The sequence below is a fragment of the Falco rusticolus genome, chromosome 5, assembly GCF_015220075.1.
Source record: "Falco rusticolus isolate bFalRus1 chromosome 5, bFalRus1.pri, whole genome shotgun sequence".
Lineage (NCBI taxonomy): Eukaryota > Metazoa > Chordata > Aves > Falconiformes > Falconidae > Falco > Falco rusticolus.
The window spans coordinates 63,941,230-63,963,043 of record NC_051191.1 but is presented as its reverse complement, the minus strand read 5'-3'; the positions used below and the strand labels follow the sequence as shown (position 1 = coordinate 63,963,043).

Sequence of the window (21,814 nt, the reverse complement as noted above, 5' to 3'; positions counted from 1 at the left end):
ATTAGCATAACGCGAGCACCGGGAAAGCTCCCGTGAGGTGGCTCGGCAGGGGCTGGCAGCAGGCTGCGGCCCAGCCTCACGGGCTTCCCGCTGCCCGCCGGGCCCCCCCGGCCCACGTTCGGGGCCGTGAGGGTGACTGACCACGGGGCGCGGAGGGGACCTGCACCGGCCACCAGCACCCCGGCAAACACCCGCTCAGTGCAGGGAAATGGGAGCCAGCACCGCCCGGGGCAGCTGGGCCGGGGGGGAGCGGGCGGCCACCACGGCTGCCCCGCCCCGCGCCTCACGGAGCCGGACGTCACCCGCTGCGACGCTTCGGCGGGGGCTCCACCGCGCGTGCGCCGCGCCGCTGCCGCCGCCGTCCTCCAGCCGTGCCGTGCCGTGCCGTGCCGTGCCGCGCCGCGAGCTCCGGCCGCGGGTTAGCGCGGGGCCGGGCCGGGCCGGGTCGGGGGGTGAGCGGCTGCCGGGGCAAGGGCTGTCCGCTCTCGCCGCCCTGGCGGGGTGGGCAGAAAGGGGGGAGGTGAGCTCAGGGCCCTCGCCCCGGGGCGTTCGGCCTTGCTGCGCCGCCTCCCGAGGCCCTGACCGCCGGTGGGGCTGGCGGGCGGTAGCGCGGGCCGCTGCCGCCGGGGAGCCGCGGGCGAGGGTTGCCCCGCGGTGCGGCTGCAGCCCGCGGGGGCCTCCCCCCTGCCCCCGGGGGAGCGGGGCCGCGGAGCTGGAGGCGGCAGGGCCCGCCGAGGGCTGCGCTGGGCCGCGGGCGCCCCTCTGGCCGGACCCGGCCCGGGGCAGCCTCCTCTTCCCCCTGCGGCCATGGTAAAATTACAAGTAATTACGGGAACGGAAGGTTCTGGCCTGTGCTAAGCGCACAGGGAGCGGTGTGAGGCAAGCTAGCAGGCTGGGGAAAACGCCCGGCCTGGGGTGGGAAAGCAGGGCTTTGGGTGGCGATGGGGGCAGGTGAAGAAGCAGCACAGCGGTGGTGGTTTTACTTTTGGTTTGGATATATTAATTACCAGTAGCTGACGATGAAGTTATCATTGCTTTGAGTGAGAGGAACAAAACTGTTCTGGTAGCATCTCACAGAATCAGAAGCTGCCATAAAGTAGGGTTTGGATAGCTCTGGCACTTGGGAGTTTGTAGCCTTTGCTGTTCTTAGGCTGGCGAGGGTTAATGGGGGTCCCTAGCCCTGGCTTGGGCTGTTTCGATTTCTGTAACGATTCAAAAGAGGGCCTTCGGACCACTGGCTTGCATTGTTTAGGAGCTAAAGGTATTTTCTTTTTAAGGCTGCAGCTGGAAGAGGTTAAGCAAGCTTTGTGTTTGAGTCTAGTGATATTTTCAGAGTGATGATGCAATGGAGAGTTTTGGGGACAATTTGCTTTATCTCTGAATGTAGGAATTAGGACTGGCTGTTCTGGAATGGATGATTTAGCAAGACTTAGTGGTCATTTCCCCATGTAATAGATGCTCAAATTGAAGTGCTGCCTTCTCACACTAGGCCTGCTGCCTTAACTTGAGGTCTCTGACACTTTGCCTTTCCTTCTGTTACTCTTTCCGTTTCCTCTTTGATTCAGGCTACTTATATTGTTTTCATGCTTGATTTTTTTTTCTCCTGCTTCCTTTTTACTGCTTTGCTAACAAGAGTAAATCAAAGCAGACTGTTGTACAACAGGTTCTCCTGTGGGCAGATGTATGTAAGTGAGTTTAAGAATACTTCAAGACTTGTGTTCTTAAACAATAGGCTCCCTGTTACGGTACTAAAATGGACTTAGCCCTGTTGTGCTGATTACTCTTGTCCCTGCTCTGTGCTCTTTTGTTTTTTATACTCATTTTCTGGAATCAGCTGAATTAAAACAAGAATTTAAAACTAACAAAAGTGTGTCACACCTGAATGAACCCTGCTTAATTTCTCTGGAGACTTATGTCATCACTTACTCAAAAAGGCACAGTACTGACAGCATACAGCTTCAAATACAGGATTATGGGACTCTTATTCTTGTCTGTTACATCCCATCCTGCAAAGCAAGAGTAGGTAAACATGCAAAGAAGAGAAAAAATGGGAAGGGGTAGGACCCTTCTACATCCTCCTTTCCAAGCGTGTAGATGTTGTCTCTGGTGGTCTAAAAATAAGTTTTGTCCTCAAAGTTTTTGCAGAGGTATCTTTTGGTGGGAGACAGCTGAAAGAGAATAGGAAGTTCCTGATGTGGGATTTTCGTGGAAAAAAAGAATCTAGCATGGACAAATGATTTCTTTTCTCTCTTGAAAAGAATAGATACTAAGAAAGCCTGGAAAGAAAATGGAGAAAAAGCTGATGGAAAAGATCAAGGGAAGGGAGTTGAGATAGGAAAGATCTGTGTGCTTCACATTGAGGAAAAACAATTTTTTTTAATTAATAGGCAATTTTTGCTGGATGGACTATAACAGTGTTCATACAATATTTTAAATGGGGTGAGAAATTTTGTGAGAGAACCTTCCAGGTTGCTTCCTCAGTTTAAGTGGTGTCTTACTTAGTGCTTGTGTGGAAGTCAGAGGGATTGCAGTGGCCACCATTGTTTACCGAGTTCACACTGTAATTGTTCCTGTGACTGGAGTTTAAAGTAGCCTTGAGCAATCTGGATGGGATCTGCTAATAAACTAGCCATGGTAAATTGTGGTTCAGTGTAGGTACCTTTATAGTCTGTATTGCTGTCTGTAGTGTCCTAGTTAGGCTGGTAATTGTACCTGAGTTAGTGTGGATATTCTTTAGATGGAGGATTATGTACTAAGAATTAGACTGATTTCATGCAACGAACGCATGACTTCAAACATGTGATCAGTGTACAATGAGTTGTTTTGTTTGCCTTAATTCTGGGAGAGCTTGCAATACTCAAATGATACTAGTTGTGGCTCTTTTGTGTTTCCTTTTGCAGGAAGGTGTGTCTGTCTATGTGTGCCCACTATTCCTTTGGAAATGTCCAATGTTTCTAATTACGCCCTTCGAATGGCCCGGCTGAGTTCTCAGATATTTGGAGAAGTTGTCAGGCCAACTGACTCAAAATCTATGAAAGTAGTGAAGTTATTCAGTGAGCAGCCTTTGGCCAAGCGGAAGGAGGTCTACAGCTGGTACCCTCCTCACAACACCTACTATGCCCTCATGAAGAAACTCCGTTACTTTGGTCTCTACAGGTAATCTCTGCCTTTATAGGGTGGGAGCAGGACTGGAGATGGGAAAGGAATGAGTGTGAGTTTTTTGTTAAGTTTTTTTCCTCCAGGAAAAGAGGAGCGTAGAAAAATGTTTAGTTCAGAATATGGTGCATATGAAAATAGGCACTGGGTTGTTGCAGTGAGGACAAGGGGAGTAAAATAAGTGACTGCTGCCTAAGTAACTTTTACCATAATTAGAACCTTTTGTGAGAAAGACTTAAGGTGTAGTTATGGGCAACCAGTTATACAAGAAACAGTACTTGCTTTGGTTTGTGAGGAAGGGAAGAGAGCTTCCTTACAGACAGGAGATGTATCTGTAGTTCTGAATATGGCAAACAAATGTGCTACAAAGAGGTGACGTTACCTTAACACAAAAAATGCACAAAGTCTTACCATGTATTCCTCAATGTTTCAACAGCTCATAAGTGAAACTTAGAAGAGAAGCAAAGTCTGTGTTATTCTGAAGGGGCTTTCTGTCCTTTAAAATAAACTCAACTGTGGTTTAAATAATCTTGTTAATTCCAGCTTCATCCAAACCGGTTGTCTAGTTTCTAAATGAATTTCCCCAAGTCTTGAGTAGGAAAAGTTGCACTGCTAAAGAACATCAACAGGAGTCAAATGCACTCTAGTCAGGTACCACTAAAGAAATCCCTTAAAAGCAAGGCTGCTAACCCTATAAAGTAAAGCAGAATAATTTCTATTGCTAGTGTCACAATACTAGCCATCAAGGTTTGCACACAGGATGTTCTTCATTTAGGTGGGTGTGCAAACACTTTCTAGGATAGCAGTTGACACAGAAAGCCTCAATGGCATGATAATGTTCTTTACTCTTCTCCTTCCCCTCCTAATCTCAAGTTCCTTCTTAAGCTGCTTTGTGTACAGAGAGCTTGTAGAGGATCAGGTTTGTTGGTCAGAAATCGGTAATGAAGAGTCATGGATAATAAGGCCTGATAATAACTTGCAAGCTTTTTGGGTTTAAAATTTTTAGGTAAGTTGTGTTTAAAAATGGCAGTGCAGCAATCTTAGGTCACTTAGGATGCAGTTGTGACTTATGAAAAACACCTTTGCACTGAAAAATACAGGGACAGAGATTAAACAGGATTTACTAGAACATTGAGGGCTCATTACATCTGCCAGCCCCTTTATCCTCCTTTCTGTTTTATTCTCCTATTAAGATTTTACCAGTAGCTGATACTTTCTTCATAACTCATTCTTGAAGTCACCTGAGAGCAGTGTCATGTACTGTAATTACTGCTGAGCATGCCCCTGTTTTCTTAGAAGCTAATGACCTGAACTTAGTTTCTAGCACTGAAGCACAATGTGCTTCAGCTGGACTGCTGAGCCAGATGAGAAGGGGGAAATTCTCATTCTTGCTGATTTTTATATTTTAGTGCTCATTTAAGCACAGTGGATCAATAAATGAAATGGAAATAATATATTAATATATATATGCACATAGGATTTGTTGTTGAAAAGGGCAACCTTCGTTAGTTCTGGAAGTACCAGAGGAAATCTTTCATGTTATTCAATCAAAAATTACTGTTAGCAGTAATACTGAGTACACTGCAGTGAGTTTCAATATGGACTTCCCTGTTAAAAAAAAGTTTTGAGGGTTTTTTTTCATTATCATACAGTTCAAAGAACCTTTCACATCCAAGAAACAGAGTAAACTTTTTTCTTTTCCTTTTTTCTTTTCCCTCTTCCCCCATCTAGGGATGAGCATCAAGACTTTAAGGAGGAGATGAGGCGATTGAAAAAGCTCCGTGGGAAGGAAAAACCGAAGAAGGGAGAAGGAAAGAGAGCTCTCAAGAAGAAATAGTACTACTTGGACAGTAGAATGAACTACTCTGGAAAAGCTGGGGAACAGCTGTAACCCAGGGTTTCTGTTCCCAGCTAGAGAGGACTTGGCACATGAGCTGCATGTGGAGCACAAGAAACACACTGTGAATACTGGAGTCCACCTTGGGAGCGCACTCGGGTGTTTGGCCTTATTGTCTTGGAATTTTTGTCGTAGCATGTTTGTCAGAGCCCTCTCTTATCCAAGCAGTAAAAACAATAGTAAAAGAAAAAAAAGTGCTCATTGGTTTTTTTTGCAAACACCTGTAGCTGTTTCAGTTCTTCTGGATCTGGAAAATTGTTTGCTCTTCATTGTCTGTTTTACTTTCCTGGATTAATATCAATGCTGTTTTGCTTGTGGCCACGGAAAAAAGGTTTCCTGCTTCTACTGCTGCTTGTCATCCTGTGTATTGTAGTGAGTTTAACTTCAGGTAGCTTTAGTGTTGGGTTTTTTTAAAGTTAGAACCCATTGTTCTGCATTTTGCACTGGACAATACTTCACGGTCCATTGTGTCCCCACAACAGTCTCATTGTACCCTGAATATTTAGATACTGCAACAGAAGAGGCTGAAATATGAAGGCTCAAATTGTTTTCCAGGTTGAGACCCCCTACTAATTAAAATACAGTATTTAAATGTACTGTCATAAAAGGATTGTGAATTTATTTTGATTGTCTGGAGGACATGTAAGAAATACTTCATAGTTTGACGAACAGTTTTACTGGTATGCAGTGTGTGGTTTTTATCACTAGGCTTCTTCAGTATTGCTAATATTAGTGATTGCAAACATCTACCATTCTTACCCATCAGTCCTGTCAGGGAATAGAAAGTACAGAATGCCGCTGTGCTGTGCTGCTTGGCCATGTGTGCATCTTGCCTGTGTGTGCCCTGAAACAGCGTCTTTTACTTTCCAGACCATGTAAGCTTAGAGGAACTGCCTTGATGTAGTAAAGAAGAGCTATTAAAAATGTAGAGTGACTGGAGCAGGAGCTACTTGCCCAGTTAGCTTGGGGCATGCTTGATTTTTGTGTACAGAGGCATTCTGAAACAGGGAGCAGTACTAACTGACATCTCTAAACCAAACTTGTTCAAATTGAAGTGTATTTGAAGGGGTCTGTCTGATCATTGACGTCAGTGGATCTACATAAATCAGTAACAGCTCAACAACTGTACTTCACCAAGGTGCTGATTGTATTAAAAGTTGTTTCTGGTGAGCTGTGTAGTTCTTGTTCAGTATCCTTACTGTTACCGGCTTTTCTAAGCTTGAAGAGAAGGACATTTTAGATCTGCAGTGTTGTGGGAGAAGCACCTGAGTTATTACCACAGTCAACAAAATGCTATAGAAGTTAGGAAAATATGTATCTGCTCTGTAGTGTAGTGTTACGTTTCTTTCTTACTCTAATGCAAAGTCATTTTAGTAACTTAAAACTTATGCTCAACTCTAACGTGCCTAAGGCATTTTAGTGTCCTTTGTGTTGTCTATGGGTTGTGACCTGACTGGCACTGAAGTATAGAGGGCTTGTGATGGGCCACCTGAGAAGTACTGGTTCCTGGGACACGCGTGTGCAGGCAAGAGGTCTGGTTACCTCAAATTCCTCTTCAGGAGGAAGGGCAGCATAGAGCCACAGACTAGGTAGGAGAGGGAACTGCCTGAGTAGAAAGGTCTGTGGCTGTGAGGGGTGAAGCTCCTCAGTTGTTTGTTTTGGTGGAAAGAAAGAGCAGTCCTGAACTCCGGTAGCATTACTGCAGCAGCTTTGGACAGCTGGTGATTGTACTTGCAACAGCTTTGTTGGCAAGAACTTCATGTCTTCTGAAATTAAACTGAAGATCAATAAAAATGTTTTTGTTGCAGTTTACAGTGAAAAATCAACAGCATCTTTTTTTGTTCCTGTGAAACACTTAAATCTTTTATAGTATAAACATGCAAGAAAGAGAAAGTGTGCATGCATCAAAAAGTGAATTATGGTCCTGGTCCAGTACAATAAGTATGTATGGTCTTAAACTGTGTGTGTATGTGGGCAGACCTGGTTATGAATATACATATAATTATATATAAAATACTTACATAGCATGACTGGCCATGCTTATGCTTCTTAGTCCACATTTAGCCTACCTAAGGACTGAGCATCTACAGAACATACTGGGGGCTGTGAATGCCACACATATTCTGTGTTTTAGCATGCCACCTTGCTAGACACAGATACAGACTCGGCACTGTAATACTGGGTAATTTGGCTTGGTGATCTAGCTATGGATTTTGAGAGGCTCATGTCATGAACAGGAAAGCAAAAGGCTTGTTTGGCGAGTCATCTATAATGATCTCCTTTGTCTGCAATCTGTCAGAGCAAACCTGCTCTAGAATCAAAGCATCACCCTGGGAACATAATTTTGGAAGATAAAGCAGCATATCCAAAAAGGGAGAGAAACCGATGGAAGTGCCTGTGAAATAAGCAGATGTGAAACAAATGGACTGAATTGTTTTTTTTCTTTTCTGGACGGTGTTTAGAAAAGCAAAGTGGATGGAGCCAAAAAAATAGTAACTTTTAAAAAGAGCAATATGAGCACAAGAAAGGTCTGCCTGCATAATTTTTCATGATCTTAATTAGGTCTTTCCAAAAATGACTGTTTCCCCTTCCCTAAGACCCCATCATAAAATAATGATGATTCAGCCATTACTGGAGTATATCCTACTATTAGGATAATCCATTGCTTGCTGGGAGTGTTATTAGCTTAACTATTTTGTTTCAGAAAATAACAGCCTTCTCCTCTCCATAGCTGCGATAGAAATAGGCACTTTCCTACCTCCCCTGTAACCTGTACTCTGTCATTTAGGAACAGACATTGCCTGAAGAAGACCACGTTTGGTGAATTACAGGGTCTAGACAAATTGGAAAGTCAATCCTGAAACATCATGCCAAGTGTTAATGCAATGTGTATTTAGGAGGGGAAGGCGTTTTGGCCATACTCTGGGGGGCAAGGATGGGAACACTTATGCTTTATACAGCTATTGGTATAGTGGTGTATCCATGTTATGTACAAATAATCAAGTTCAATTTGATACTTATTTTTTACTTTTCCCTAACAGTGATTCTTTTCACCATTCAAATGGTGCTATGTCTTGTTACAAAATTCACTCTTTTCCTGAGGGTGGAAGCTGACTGTCCTCAGCAGATGTTTAGATGGATGTTTTAATTTTTCATTGGAATAAACCTGGTCTGCTAGTCTACGAAGGACTAACTGAGAGCCAAAACCTTAACCTCCTCCCAGTCCTGAACAGCTTGATTAAGTGCTACTGCTTCCTTACTTTACAGTGCTTGAACTCTGTCTTTAATTATACTCTGGTATAATATAGTCATAGCTGCTGAGTACTGCCTTGATAATCACAAGATATTTTGTAAGCAGGCTGACCCAGCTGCTGTATGAGTCCTATAGGAGTGCAGCTATTGCTAGAACCTCTGACTGTTGGAAGTCCTGCAGGCAGACAGGCAGAAGTTCACGTGCATATGACCATGCTTTTTAACGCAGTCTTTGTAGAGCAGTCTTGCTTTCTGGCAAAGGTACTAGTGTGCTAAAATGTATGCGCTCTGCTCTGGGAAGTATTACCTTGAAAAAAGTTTCTTCTAATGTGGAAAGAGTTTAGTTTACATAGGTCAGCGAAACGCACCTGAGTTACTCTATGGTTTTAGACAAATGCTTTGTCTTACTTGCCTACGTTTCCTCCAGAGTAAAATTAGAGTAACGATCACTTGGTGAATACTGTCATGAGGGTAAGCTGCTTCTAGGATGGAAATATACCCCAGGAGAATGTAGGACAAGGCCTCAAGGACAAGAGTCCAAGTACTGATAGCCTGATGAATAGAGACTTGTTAGAACTTGTAGGGCACAAGCCCTGGGAACAAAGGAACAAGCTAACTGCAGACCCCTGAGCCGTCACAGTTGAGGAGGCAACCAGACAGACAGAGAAACAAGTAGCCAGATAGGGGAACGGATGGCGCCGATATGTAATCAAGAAAGCCGCGTAGAAAGAAACTCCCTAACCTTGGAATAGAACTTATTGCTATGTCAAGATAATCTAATAAGTTCCTATTGTTCTAACAGTGTGCCTTAAATATCAACCAATCAGCGTTTTTTACGCTTAAGATTTAGCCAATCAGTGTGTAATACGTAGAAGGTAGAAACGTATATAATTGTAAGAAAATCTCTAATAAAGGGGACATCTTGCTTGCATCAAGCTGCGTCCCGTCTCTTCATTTGCCGCAAATTGGTGACCCCGACGTGATCCGGTGAAGGATCTGATGTGGAAGGACTCTCGAATCGCCTAACTGAGCGACATGCAGCGAATCCCACAGAACTTTGAATGATCCGCTGAAAGGAAGCGGGAGCCGGCCAGCCATAAATCCCTCCGGAGTTGAGAGGTGAGCTGTGGGAAATCTGTAACGGGGAATCAGGCTTCGTCCCCAGAAAGAGACATATATGGACTCATAAAGGGTCTTCTAGTCAGATCAGGGAGTCCGTGCCTCAATCTCCTCAAATGGTGACCCCTATGGGGGTGTTCCGAAGCCTTGGAAGAATAAGGACGGAAAAAAGACAGCTCGTGGAAGAGGGCTGCGTTCCGGAGGAGACGGCTTGGCTGAACGATCGTCTTGCTGTCTGGACCAGGCGGACAACCTAAACCCCGAGGATAACACCTGTATGCATCGAGATAGGTGAGCAGCCAAGAAACTTTAGAGACTTTGAAAGAATGAAAGTGTGTACATACAGCAGCCAATTGTATGATGCTGCCGCGGAGGGGAACTCTGTGTCGGGAATGCATTTAGCATCTTGGTGGCAAATTCTGACTACTCTTTGCCAAGTGTGGACTAATTCTACTAACGGTGCCAAACCAGAGGAAGCTGTAAATTCCACCGACAGCGCGACTCTTCTCAAGACACCATCAGCGATGGCGATTCTGTCCACACCTCCTCTGCCCCCAAAGCTTCTGTCACTGATTGCAGCGACCCTCACAACACAGGAGCAAGCACGGGAACAGGACAACTCGGACAATGATTTTATTGACACTGATAAACCTTTTGATCCAGGTCCTATAGATCTGGAAAAGGAGCTAGACCTTTCCCCCACCCCCTTGTCTCTCCTGATGCATTGATTGTATTTTCGGGGAGGGCAAAAGGGAGTCTGAGGGACTGGTGACAGGAATGCAAGTGGGAAACACTTCAGTGATGGGTTTTGGGAGTCGCTATGGCATGTTCAGTATTTTGTCAGACAAATCAACCTGCAGAGTGGCAGCCTGTGCAATACGAGGCTGTTAAAGGGTTAAGCAAAGCAGTGCGGGAAGGGAGGATTCATAGCACATTTGCTATGTCCCTTCTTGAAGTGATGGCAGAGCCTTATACGCTCACACTGCATGACTGGAAGTTATTGCTTTGTATGGTACTAACTGATACAGTATATGTGCGGTTATTTGATTTTTGTGAGCTATGTGTAGTGGCCTTGACTGAAAACCTTAATCAGGGAATTGCTGTTAACTATGAGCAGTTAGCTGGAGCAATTAACTGTGCCGATTCTGTGACTCAGGCAAGGTATGCCAGGGACAACTGTTTGCAAATGAATGAGATGGCTATTAAGGCAGTCAGGATGCGGGAGTCTTGCCACAGTCTTGCAGGGTCCTAGAGAGTCACTGACTTTAATACTAACTTGATTGATTGGCTTCAGAATATTTTGCAACAAGTCGAACATAAGGAAGCTCAAGGGTTGCTTTTAAAACAACTAGCTGTGATAATGCCAATGAAAATTGTAAACGGGCAACTTTCACAATCGCAACCCCAACATGTGTCAAATGATTGTAACGCAGAACTCACAGCAGACTGTAATTCTCAGGCTGAGTTTTGGAATGCAGCATAACACATTTTTGCTTCTCTAATCTCTTCTGTAAGAATAGTACACGCTCTTAACTTGCTTAGTAAATTAGGCTGCTAGCTTGCTAAACAAAGTAATACTACAAATACTGTTCTTTTTTTTCTGGCTTATTAACAGATGTTGATTCTGTCCATCATATGTTGCTACAGAACCAAGTTGCTATTGATTTTTATTATTAGCACAGGGACACAAGTGTGAAGACTTTGATAGGATGTGTTACGTGAATCTGAGTGACCACTGTGAATTAATTTACAAAAGTATACAAAACTTAAAAGCCTTAAAACAAAGATCTGCAACAGAGCCAGGGGCGGGATGCCTTTGGTCTCTTCTCACGGCTGGGAAACTTTGGGCCATGACTCAAAAGTATTACAGGATTTATTATAATTATCTTTAACCACCTTATTGATGTTTGCCTTATGTCTCCCATGCTTTTTTTTTTTCTGTATTCAGTGTTTAGTTGATTGTAACTTAAAGCAGGTCATGGTCACCCAGCTACACACCCCCTTTGCCTCCTCGCAATTAACAAGCAAAAAAGGGGAGGATAGAGAATGTCTGAAGAGAGAGATAGGAGAGGAAACTGGAGAATTATTTGACCTAACAAGAGATGAGAGAACAGCTGGGTATTGTGAAGGAGACTAGGAAAGGTAAACATGGTTATCTAGTGTTTAATAGGTGTCTGCATGCTTGTAGTGATATATAGCTATGTAACTCCATGAACGATTTCTGCCCTGAGCCTGGTGGAGCATACAGCTGCGGTTTGTGTCCGGGCTCAGAGATGTAAATAGGGGCTTCTCTGTTATGGTAAAAGTGTTTCTCTTTGCATAAAAAAGAGAAGGAATGAAGGGAATGACCCCGAGGTATGTTCAGAGAAGGCATGCGATGTTTCGAACTTTTTGACTGAACCAGTTCTTGTTTGGTGTGCCCTTCCACCTATGTATAATGTTAATCCAAAAGAAGCTGATATTGTTTACACTTTGAATGTCGATAATTGTCTTTCTGTAGATACTAATGTAGTAGGAGGCTATGATGGGAACGTGTCGCGGCGGTTCTTCTCTTATCCAGAGTAACAGCAGGGAAAGCATTGAAGAGTTAAATCACCTTGTTTGGTAGGCAGTTCAGAATGTGAGTCAAAATTGCCACTGCTTTTTGTTGTTGGTTCAGGGACATGGCTGTGAGGATTTTGATGGTACGTGCTTCGTGGATTTTAGGCACCCCATTGCAGCAACATGTTATCAAAATCTGAGAAAATTTCAGCCTTTTTTGGCATCCATTCACTCAATTGGCAGTATTGTTTGTTTGCTATTACCTTGGTTGCTGTCATGTTTGCAAGGGCCCTGCAGAACATGGCAAACCTGGTACTAGCTGTTCAAAAACAAAAAGGGGAAATTGTAAAATTGTATGGAACAAAGACAGTGGGTTATTTTGACATTGATAATATGTCTTAGTTGGTTTTTTATTTGTTCTATTACTTGTGCCTTGTTTTTGCTCGATTTCAGGGGTTCTTTTTGTGCAACAGGAAGGGGGAGGAGAACCTTGTGTAAAGAAGGCTATGGTAGGACTTGTATCTCTGCGTATTTTAGAGCTTTATTTCAGAGAGATGATTATATGCAACAGTTGATGGAATTTTTAACACATAAAATAAGCTGTGGTAAGTTACTGTGTTCACTGTTCTGCTTTAGAAGTTACAGACTTCAAATGCTGCAAAAAAATTGATTTGGTCAGAAAGTAAAAATAATTTTAATAAAATCACAGATATTTCATAGACATAAGTATTTCTGAAATTTTAAAGTTATCTGTGCATGTACTCCTCTACCACTTTGAGTCTGAAGGTTATTTTAGGATCATTTTAAAAAACAACAGTCAACAAAGTCTATATGTTTTGGAAAAGCTTCATGAATCTGAAAGGCTGCTTTGATGAGGGAATGACTCATTTTGTGTTTTGTGTTTTGTGTGTTTGGGGTTTTTTCGTTCTTTTAAAGCACAAATGATAAGATGCAAAAAAACAAGTGCTATGGGGATTTCAGATTGATTCCTTTAAACTTAGTTCTTCTCTGTAACTGTTTGATTGTGACACGTTGAGGGTACATCCTGGAAACAATGCGTCAAGGGGACATTCTCTGTTTGACATCTTGAGATTTTTGAGAGCAGCAGCTCTTCCTATTTAACCTTTTCTAGGGGCAGCATCATTTCTCTAAACTGTCCAAAAACCAGTGGAAAACTCAAAGGTAATAATAATAATAAAGATTTGTTAGACATATAAGAAGAAGCAGGAATGAAAACAATACCCTTATAAATTACGCTTGTAAAAAAGGGTAAAGTTTAAATGGTGTGTGTGGGCCAGATAAATGGATCTTTCTATGCCTGCACAGCTGGGGTAGCATGAAGAAAGGCATTTTTGCCTTTTCACTTTTCTCCTCCTCACTTTTCTTTGTCCTTTTCCTCAAGTGTAATAATAATAGGCCTTGAGTACAGAGAGGAAGGAACAGACATGGAAACATCTGAAAGAATTTGCTTGTGAAGGCTCAGTCACAGCAGAGCAGTGCCATAGTGTGTCAATGGTGAGAAGCGTGACTGCAGACGGATGTTAGAGGGACATTACCATGCTGGCTGAGAAATTATTTAGGGTTCTCTAAGGGGACAAATATGAAATCAACAGGATAATGATCATTACATCTAAGTATCGTGATATATTATACATACTGTGTTGAATTGTTCTGGGTGGAATACTGGGGGAAATTCTGTAAAGTGAAATACTTAGAAAAATTGAGAAGATTCCCAAGAAGTGGGTTTGGCTTCTGTTGTCTGAGTCAGTCAGAGCTAGGCCGGACCAAGTGTTAAAAAACATAGCACTGGGACCACATCTCTCCTGAAAAAGGAGGTGGCAAAACGGATGACCTCATACATTTTCTCATATCATAACTAGGTCTGTGAAAACACATCTCACCAAGAGCTAAAAAAGGATTTTTATATGTACTAGGTTTTATGTCTATGTTTGAAAGTACTTTACTTCATCCTAGGGCTCCTGAAGCTGTTTGTAAATATTTCATGGAGTTCAGAGGGTCTGTCCCACTTCAATTGTTGTTTCTGTAGGTCTGATGTTTGCCTTATGGGCTGTTTCAGTAAACAGGTTTTTAATGATATTAGAGGCAAACAGCATACAAGGTCCAGAAAGTCTAAAAACCATTCTACTGCCTCACACAATGATGTGTCCCTGCAAAATATACAATTGCAAATGGATCACATACCTCAGTTTCCACTATAGTCTTGCCTGGATAAAAATGGATGGGGTGAGCTGGCCCTCAACTTTCAAAAGTGAATGTCTAAAATGTGATTCCAGATTCAAGCACGTACAGAAGTGCTCTAACTTTGGAGGCTGTGTGAATATTGGGTATCTCCAGCTGGTATTGATGGGACTTACCTCTGCACAATGGCTAGGTAAATTCTGTGCCAGCATACAGTGCTGTAGTCCCCTTTAGCCTTTGACTAATAGTGGTCTCTTTGGAACAGGACTGATGAAACATCTCTCTAGAGACTCTGTCATGCCTATGCATGCAGTAGCTGCTTCCCCAGTGACACTCAGTGTTGATCAGAATAATATTAGGCTGTCTGGTCACCATGCATCGGTTTCTGCGGCGGAGAGAGCGGCAGGTGGCTTACGGAAAGCCTCAGCTCCTGAGAGACTGGAGCACTACCACTGAAGTGTGCTGTGCTGACATTTGGCTGATGCTGTCTTATTTACAGGCAGCAACTATGATGGGCAGGGTGCAACATTGCTGATTTCTGTACTTGCATGTGAAAGAGCCTGTGTGTGACAGGCAGCATCAAGCTGCTGCTCAGAGTACTTCTGGGGGAATAGCAGGCAATGACAGAGATGGTCTGAGAGGTGTGAGGGTATTGCATTCAGTATTGAGCTGGCTAGTTAACAGGGAAGTTTATTATATATTTTTCGATTTTTAAAAAATTATTTCTAAGATGTCAGTTTATGCTGGCTTGTTATTTAAAAAGAGATATGACTGATGTTTCAGCTGATGTTACTTAGTATTACATTTAGTTTGTACGCATAGGAGCATTTACATGAAAGCTCCAACCTAGAGCAGAATTCAGCTGCCTTGTCCAAACTGGCACATTTATATCGGAGAGGAGCCCATGAATGAGACAGTGCAGATGCCACCTAGACAGATGACATTTCTTGCATGAGGGGAGGGAGGCGATTGATATGCAGGCTGTGTGTGAGGCAGCATGTGCTGTTTCTTGGCTGTCTGTCCTGGATCTGTTCAGTGCAACTGACATGCAGGTTGAGTGTTGTTCACAAGCTCCAAACTTCACAAATGCTTTTTGAATGAACAGTATAAACCAAAAAGTATTAATTAGGCTAGGGAATGTCAGAGTTGTTACTGACAACTAGAAAGTAACACTGCAGCCTCTTTGTTTCCTGCTTTTGCACTCAGTCATTCTGATTATATGCTGTGATGTTTGCCAAAATACTGCTCCATTGCCTGACACCAATACAGCCAACAGTGTGATGTGTCTCTGTATTTTCAAACTCAAGTTATTTGATAGCATCATCAAGTTTATTAATAAACATTAATGCCCTCTGAGGACAGATCATAGGGTATTGACCGGGCATGCAAATCACTTAAAAATAAGATAAAATGAAGATCTATTCTTGCAGAATTCCTCCAGAAGGAGGTAACAGAAATTGTATTCATTTACCAAAACAAATGTGCCTTCTGGAGAGAAGTCATATTATATTAAAAAGGAATAATCACATCTGAAGGCCTTTAGACAACCACAAGCTTCAAGCAATCCACAGCATCAAAGGTGTTGAGAGACCATTGACCATTGCACCAGAAATTTTGCCTTTGGTCAAGTGCATACTCACAGGAACAATGAGAATATAGGAACATGGTTTGGAGACTGTCCGAATTCCTATATGCTTGGCAGGAAGCTTGCCTTTATAGGAAAGACTAAATGTCTTGAGGCTTGTATTGTCTCAGTGGTAGTGAAGCTTAAAAGACAAGGACAGATTATGACTCTGTCAGCAAAAGACACTTATGTTTAAATATGTAAGATGTGTATGTGTATATTACAATATAAGTATTCATTTAAAAAGGTTACCTGTCCTATTTGACCTATCACTGAAGAACAATAACTTCTAAAACTCCAGCAACATGAGGTATTGCCCTGAAAAACCATGACTGGTCATCATGTTCTCTCTGCTCCACATCAAAGCTGCAGTTTCTGTAGTTTATTCATATTACAGATTTAGCCTTTTTGAGCTTTTAAAGTTTCCTTACTCCTGGCCAATACCAGTGCTAATGGACTACTTCTGCTCCGTAAAGACACTAGAAACTGAAAGGTGCAGTTACTATCTAAACTGTCATTAGATCAGAGATGTAGAGAGCTACCAACCCACCTGTGAAGTGCTGAAGTATCAAATTACAGCAGGTATTCAGGCCAGGGGAAGCTCAGCTAGCCTGGGTATTATGAAGGAAAATCCGAAGACTGGAACATAATTGAACAGTCATTTTCTGAACAGCGAAGTAAGTTGTTTGAGGTGGTATCCTTCTCTGCCCTTTCCTGGAACTCACTCGATTGCATTAACTTTTTTTTTTTTTCCCCTAAATAGGATGGTTCTGAGTTATGCAATGTGATTGTTCACATTGGAATAATAATAATGTGAGGAATCTAAAACTATTTAGTCCTTAAAGCTGATCAGCTTATCACTATCCAACACAAAGGACTCAGAAATTAGATATCAGAACAAGCTCAATGCTTTAAAGCATTCATGATAAGGGATGCCAAGGTAACAGGAGGGTCTTGACTAATCTCAAATGTAAGATTTCATGCCAGTTTCAGTAAAGCACATCAGGCAGGAAAATCAGTGCTCCTTACTCCTTTGCTTCCCTATTTTCATCTGCTTCTCATTTCCTAGGGGAGCCACATCTTCTTCTCCAGTGTCTACTTCTACTACATCCTCTCTCCATCTAATCTTTTTCCCCATTCCTCCCCTTGAGATGCTGCACATACATTGCTGGACCCTGAAGTCACTACTCACATAAGCAAGGAAATGGGTTTGCATTTTATTCTTGCGATGCCGAACAATGTGCTGGGTGCAGAAGGGACCTATATGTAAAGTCACTCTCATGCCCCAGTCCCATCACCTCTCCTGCCCCGTGCCTCTCACACATTGCCTCCAGAGGAAAATGTTTTGCTTTTTACTTTCTGAAGGTTTGGGCTGTGGTTTAGGAAGAAAAGATCAAGAGTTTTATAAATAATGACTTTAAAATAAATTATGCTTGAATAAAATGAGAACTATGTAAGTATTTCCAGTATCATTACAAGAATATCCAGAGTACACTATGATTTATATATAAAAGAAAGCTTGTTAGATCAACATTGCTTTTAATGGTAGAATAAAAACTGAGTTAACCTGCTGGATTCACATTTCTTCTTTTTTCACTACCTCCTTTCTTCTTCTAGTCTCCACCCATGCTCATCACTCTGCTCATGCATTTAACTCAAAGGCAAAGAGCTATGAAGTCTCCATCAACGGAAAAAAAATACAAATGAGATTGTTCAGCTGCCGAGTTCAAATCACCACCTGAATACAACCTAATTCCTCACTGAAGGTATGAATGTTTCAGGTTCAGCAGTGTCACAGAATGGTAAATCTCTTGAACTGGTTCCCGGGAAGCTACCAAAGGAAAAAATACATTGAATACATATGGTCTGTACAAGTATTGTTTATAAAGGGGGGGTGGGGGTGGGGGGGGTGGGGAAGAAAAGCAGCCTTGCTTTCTCTGTTGCCTCACACTGGAGCGATCAGACAGCAATCCCCAGAAACACAAGAGGTACAGTATATTTTTGAGTGGGATAATAAACATGTAAAGGTGCTAAAGGGAAGTGAAAAACTTTTTCTAGGTTCTTTCCTCAAAAAATATCTTCTTTTCCTGGAAAGCAAAGTAATTTTCTTAAGTATGTATTTTTCTGACTAGTGATCAGAAGATGACTGAACTCTGGACAACAGCCTAATTTTTGCTCTGCTTCCCATTTTCTGGCCAAGATAACAGGGAGCATGACTGTTTTCATTAGTATCTGTGTTCCATCAACATCTTTATATTTGCTATTAAGACTGAGAATTAATCTGACATATAAACTGTACCATTGCCTTCGATGCATGGTTGCACACTTTCTCTTCATACTACAGCATTTTAAAGTGATATGTATATTTTGACATACTTTAGAAAATCTGTAATTATTTTCTCATGGTATAGACATTTTAATCCAGCATTTTCAAATGTACATGGGCCAAGCGTAAGTGATAAAATGAATGGGACAAATACTGTCTTTTCAGTGTGTGAAAAGGCTAAGTAGTTTTTGGAAATTTTGACAAACTTTGAGGGCACTTTAGACATCCAGAGTTTAAGTGGTGTCGAATTTTCACACCACTTTAAAAAATAAGTTTCTATTATCATACCAATATGCAAATTATATAATTTCTTCATTAAGAAACTGGAAAGCTGGGGTTTATTTTTAGATACTGTCTTCTATTGAAAGAATATATAATAAATGAGGCCAATATTGGATTTCATCTAATATCTCTTTTAGATATTTGCATTTTGGAGCATCTTGTTAAGATTAATTCTTTTTTGGGGGAAAAGGATAAAGATGTGTTCAAATGCTCACAATGAGACAGTTGCTGTCAAGTATCTACATAGTTTTTTCTACTGACTCATTAAAACATTGATCTCTGGAAGTTCAGTTGTTGGTTAGATCAGACAAATGTTCTGGTGGTGGGCAATCTAAGCTGAAGTCTTTGTCTCTTAACAGCTGGACTTGTTTTCTGATCTAAATTCAAATAAAAAAATTCTGAGGAGGATCAAATCCCAGTGCATTACTAAGAATTTGATGGGAGGTGGCAGGTTTTGTGTTTACAAGTATGCATTACCTGCTGCAATACCAGATAAACTGGCTATGCTGCATTGTAGGAATCAACCAGACAGTGCTCTACGTGGCCTACAGAGCTGACAGCAGAAACCAGTCTTTCACACCTAGGTTAAGTTTAATTTTGACCTATGTTGATAATGAAAGCTAGTCTCTCTAAAAGATGTTGACGATACCAATTATCAGTAGACAGGATTTCAAATCACCATGAAATAGTCACAGTTATTAATGATTTATCTTTCATCATGATGGATTAAGCAGAGAGACCAAAGATGCCACCCTGTGAAGGAGTACATATCACTAGATGTGGATTCCCCCAGACAAAAGGAAAGTATAGCATGAACAGTAGATTTCTGCTCCTTCCTACACAACTATCTTCTCAACTAGTATGATGGTTTTTAATTTAGGTGGAACACTTTTATCTGACATTTGGGGTGGTAACTCTGCTGTGTTCCCAGATCTGTCATCAGTTGTCAATACTAGGGTTTAAAATTGCAACTCTTCAAGCGGAACATCAAGTGTAATAAGAAAATCTAGCAAATGTATCTTATGTGAGTGGAAATCTGAAAAAAATCAGAAGCTCAGGAGCAAAGGTGACACGCAAAATTACTAAAAACATTGGGAAAGGCATTGCAAGATAGGCTACTAATTCCACGGCTAGAGTTATGCCCCGAACATAAATTGCTTGGGGAATAAAACGAGGGCTATGACTGCGTTTTGTACATTGAGACTGAATTACCCCTTGCTATAAATTTCATTGAAATGAATGGACTTACTCCATTAGTCAACCCATATTACTTACTCTGTTGGCTTTTCCACAGCAGCCTGTGTGCTGGGAAAGCCATCTCGTATTACCTCTGCCACCTTTTCCTTCAAAGATCAGAGAAATTTGTCCCAGCATTTAGTCCTCAGCATGTGTGTTATTTTCCAGAGTCTGTGTGCTTTTTTCACGACGATTACACATTCCCATCACATAGCAGGAATTGCTGATAATTATCCTCTTCATTAATGTAGCTGTTGTAGAGAAATTTCTAAATGTGGCCAGCTGCTTAGTTTGTACATTTGATTCTGACATATTTGTGCAGCCTTTTTGTTGACTGCATTGCAGGCCACCAGTCATAGGAAAACCTAGGCTCCTATCTCAGGAAAGCATAGTCTGTCAGATAATAAATTAAAATCCATTGAAATATTAACTAGATTATTTTGCTTACTTATATGTTCAGGAGATGTTTAATACTCAACAGTGAAGACCCTCAGCTAAATGAATGCCCAAAGTTCCTTCCCTCCATACCACAGGGTCTGGTATTCCTGACTCCACTGTGTTTTTGCTGTGTACATACAGTAAATAGATGTTGCATTTATTTACCAGTTACAGCACTGCCAGTACCAAACTTAATTTGAAACGCTTTTACACACCGATGGCCTCAGTGTGAGAGGTGAAATACAAACTTCAAATCCATCATCATGGTTATTACATTAGGAGTTTGTATGGTTATGTACTCACAGGTGAAGTGAAACAAAGATAAGGATGTTTGCACTTGCATGTTTCAACTTCGTATTTTAATTGACTACCATAAAATATATCAGGTTGTGATAGAACAGCCTTCACCTTCTCTGAAATGCTGTTCTTGTTAAGTTAGCTTTTCTTTGCAATGCATTAAAATACCGTTGAAGATTTGGTATTTATCTCAAAGTCCTTTTACGCAAGAAAGCAACTTAAACCACCTGATTTAGTGAATGCTTTTTGTGTGTAAGTGGCGTTTCAATGGCTGTGGCATCCAGAGGTATCACACAGGTAAATTTTTTACTTTAAATGGGAGTACTGTGCCACTTTGGGGAATGACGGCTGTGGGCACTGGGGACACTGGGGGAGCAGGCTTTGTAGGGCAGCGGTGGCCGCGGCTCCAGCTCCTCCTCATTTCTGTGGTGGAAGGAGCAACATTTCCCAATGCACCCCACCTACCACCCCGGTTCCTCTGTCACTTGCTCCAAATGACCGCAGCCCACGACAGGTCCGGCTGTGGGAGCCCATCTTTTTTTTCCCCTGGAAAACCAGACTGTCGGGGAAGGCTGAGCACGTCCCAGCACGCAAACAAGGTGCAGACGGGATGGCCACTCGTATTGAGGAACTGGGATCTGCTCCCAGACCTCCAGGTTGGACAAGGCTGGCCAGAGGATGAGGGAGGTGTTACGGACAAGGAAGGGCCCCCGGTTTCACCTGAGCTCATGGCCGGACCCTCGCCTCGCCCAAAGCACCCGATGTAAATAACGCACCCGCTTGCGGCAGCTCAGGGCCTAAACGCCCTCAATGGAGAAAACAGTGTTTTGTCAATATCAGCAATCCACTGTTTCAGTTGTAACCGGCGCAGGTACCACATCTTCAGACGAAAACGTGATTTTTGGGAAGTATTTCTGTCATTGTTGCGTGGTACGTGTCCGTGAGGATTTACCTCAAAGCTGCCACACCGCTGCTTGCCAAATGCTGTCAGCCGAGCGGGGGGCCTGGCGCTCCCCTCCCCCCGCCCCCGTGCCGGCTCCCCCTCAGCCCGCACCGCGCCAGAGCCCATCTGCGCCTCAGCGCTCGGCACCTTCGGCACGGCAGCACTCCGGGCGATGGCTGAGGCCCGCGGCGGGACCCGGCCGCAGGCTCCCTGATCCCGGTGTTCGGCCCCCGCCAGGCCGCGTCTCCGCGGGCCGCCTCCGGGCTCCGCGCTCCCAGCCGCCCCCCCGCACTTCCCGCCCCGCCGGCGCCGGCCGCCAGCCTCCGCGCCCCCGGCTCCTAGCGCAGTGCTTAGTCGCGCCGCCAGGGGGCGCTGCGCCGCAGGGGGCGGGGCCGAGAGAAGGGGCGGGGCCCGAGCCCACGTTCGAGTTCCCAGGGCGACGGGTGGTCGCGCCGTGACGTCAGGGTGTTTCCCGGTGACGTCAGACTGCTCATGCGCAGTGGC

The 21,814-nt window shown here is 43.0% G+C and overlaps 1 protein-coding gene across 4 annotated transcripts; it reads left to right on the top strand.

The window, feature by feature from the left end:
• Positions 1–303: 303 nt before the first annotated feature.
• On the top strand, positions 304–6,223 carry MRPS33 (mitochondrial ribosomal protein S33). 4 transcript variants are annotated; one of them, XM_037389740.1, is made up of 3 exons: positions 304–418; positions 2,901–3,156; positions 4,888–6,223. In XM_037389740.1, the coding sequence occupies exons 2-3, from the start codon at positions 2,942–2,944 to the stop codon at positions 4,991–4,993; spliced, it is 321 nt and encodes a 106-aa protein (XP_037245637.1). In that variant the 5' UTR covers positions 304–418; positions 2,901–2,941; the 3' UTR covers positions 4,994–6,223. The 4 variants fall into 4 exon arrangements, with proteins under 4 accessions (XP_037245637.1, XP_037245639.1, XP_037245640.1 ...); XM_037389742.1 differs by having other exon boundaries at positions 364–382; positions 2,896–3,156; XM_037389743.1 differs by having other exon boundaries at positions 370–387; positions 2,896–3,156.
• The last annotated feature ends 15,591 nt before the right edge of the window (positions 6,224–21,814 follow it).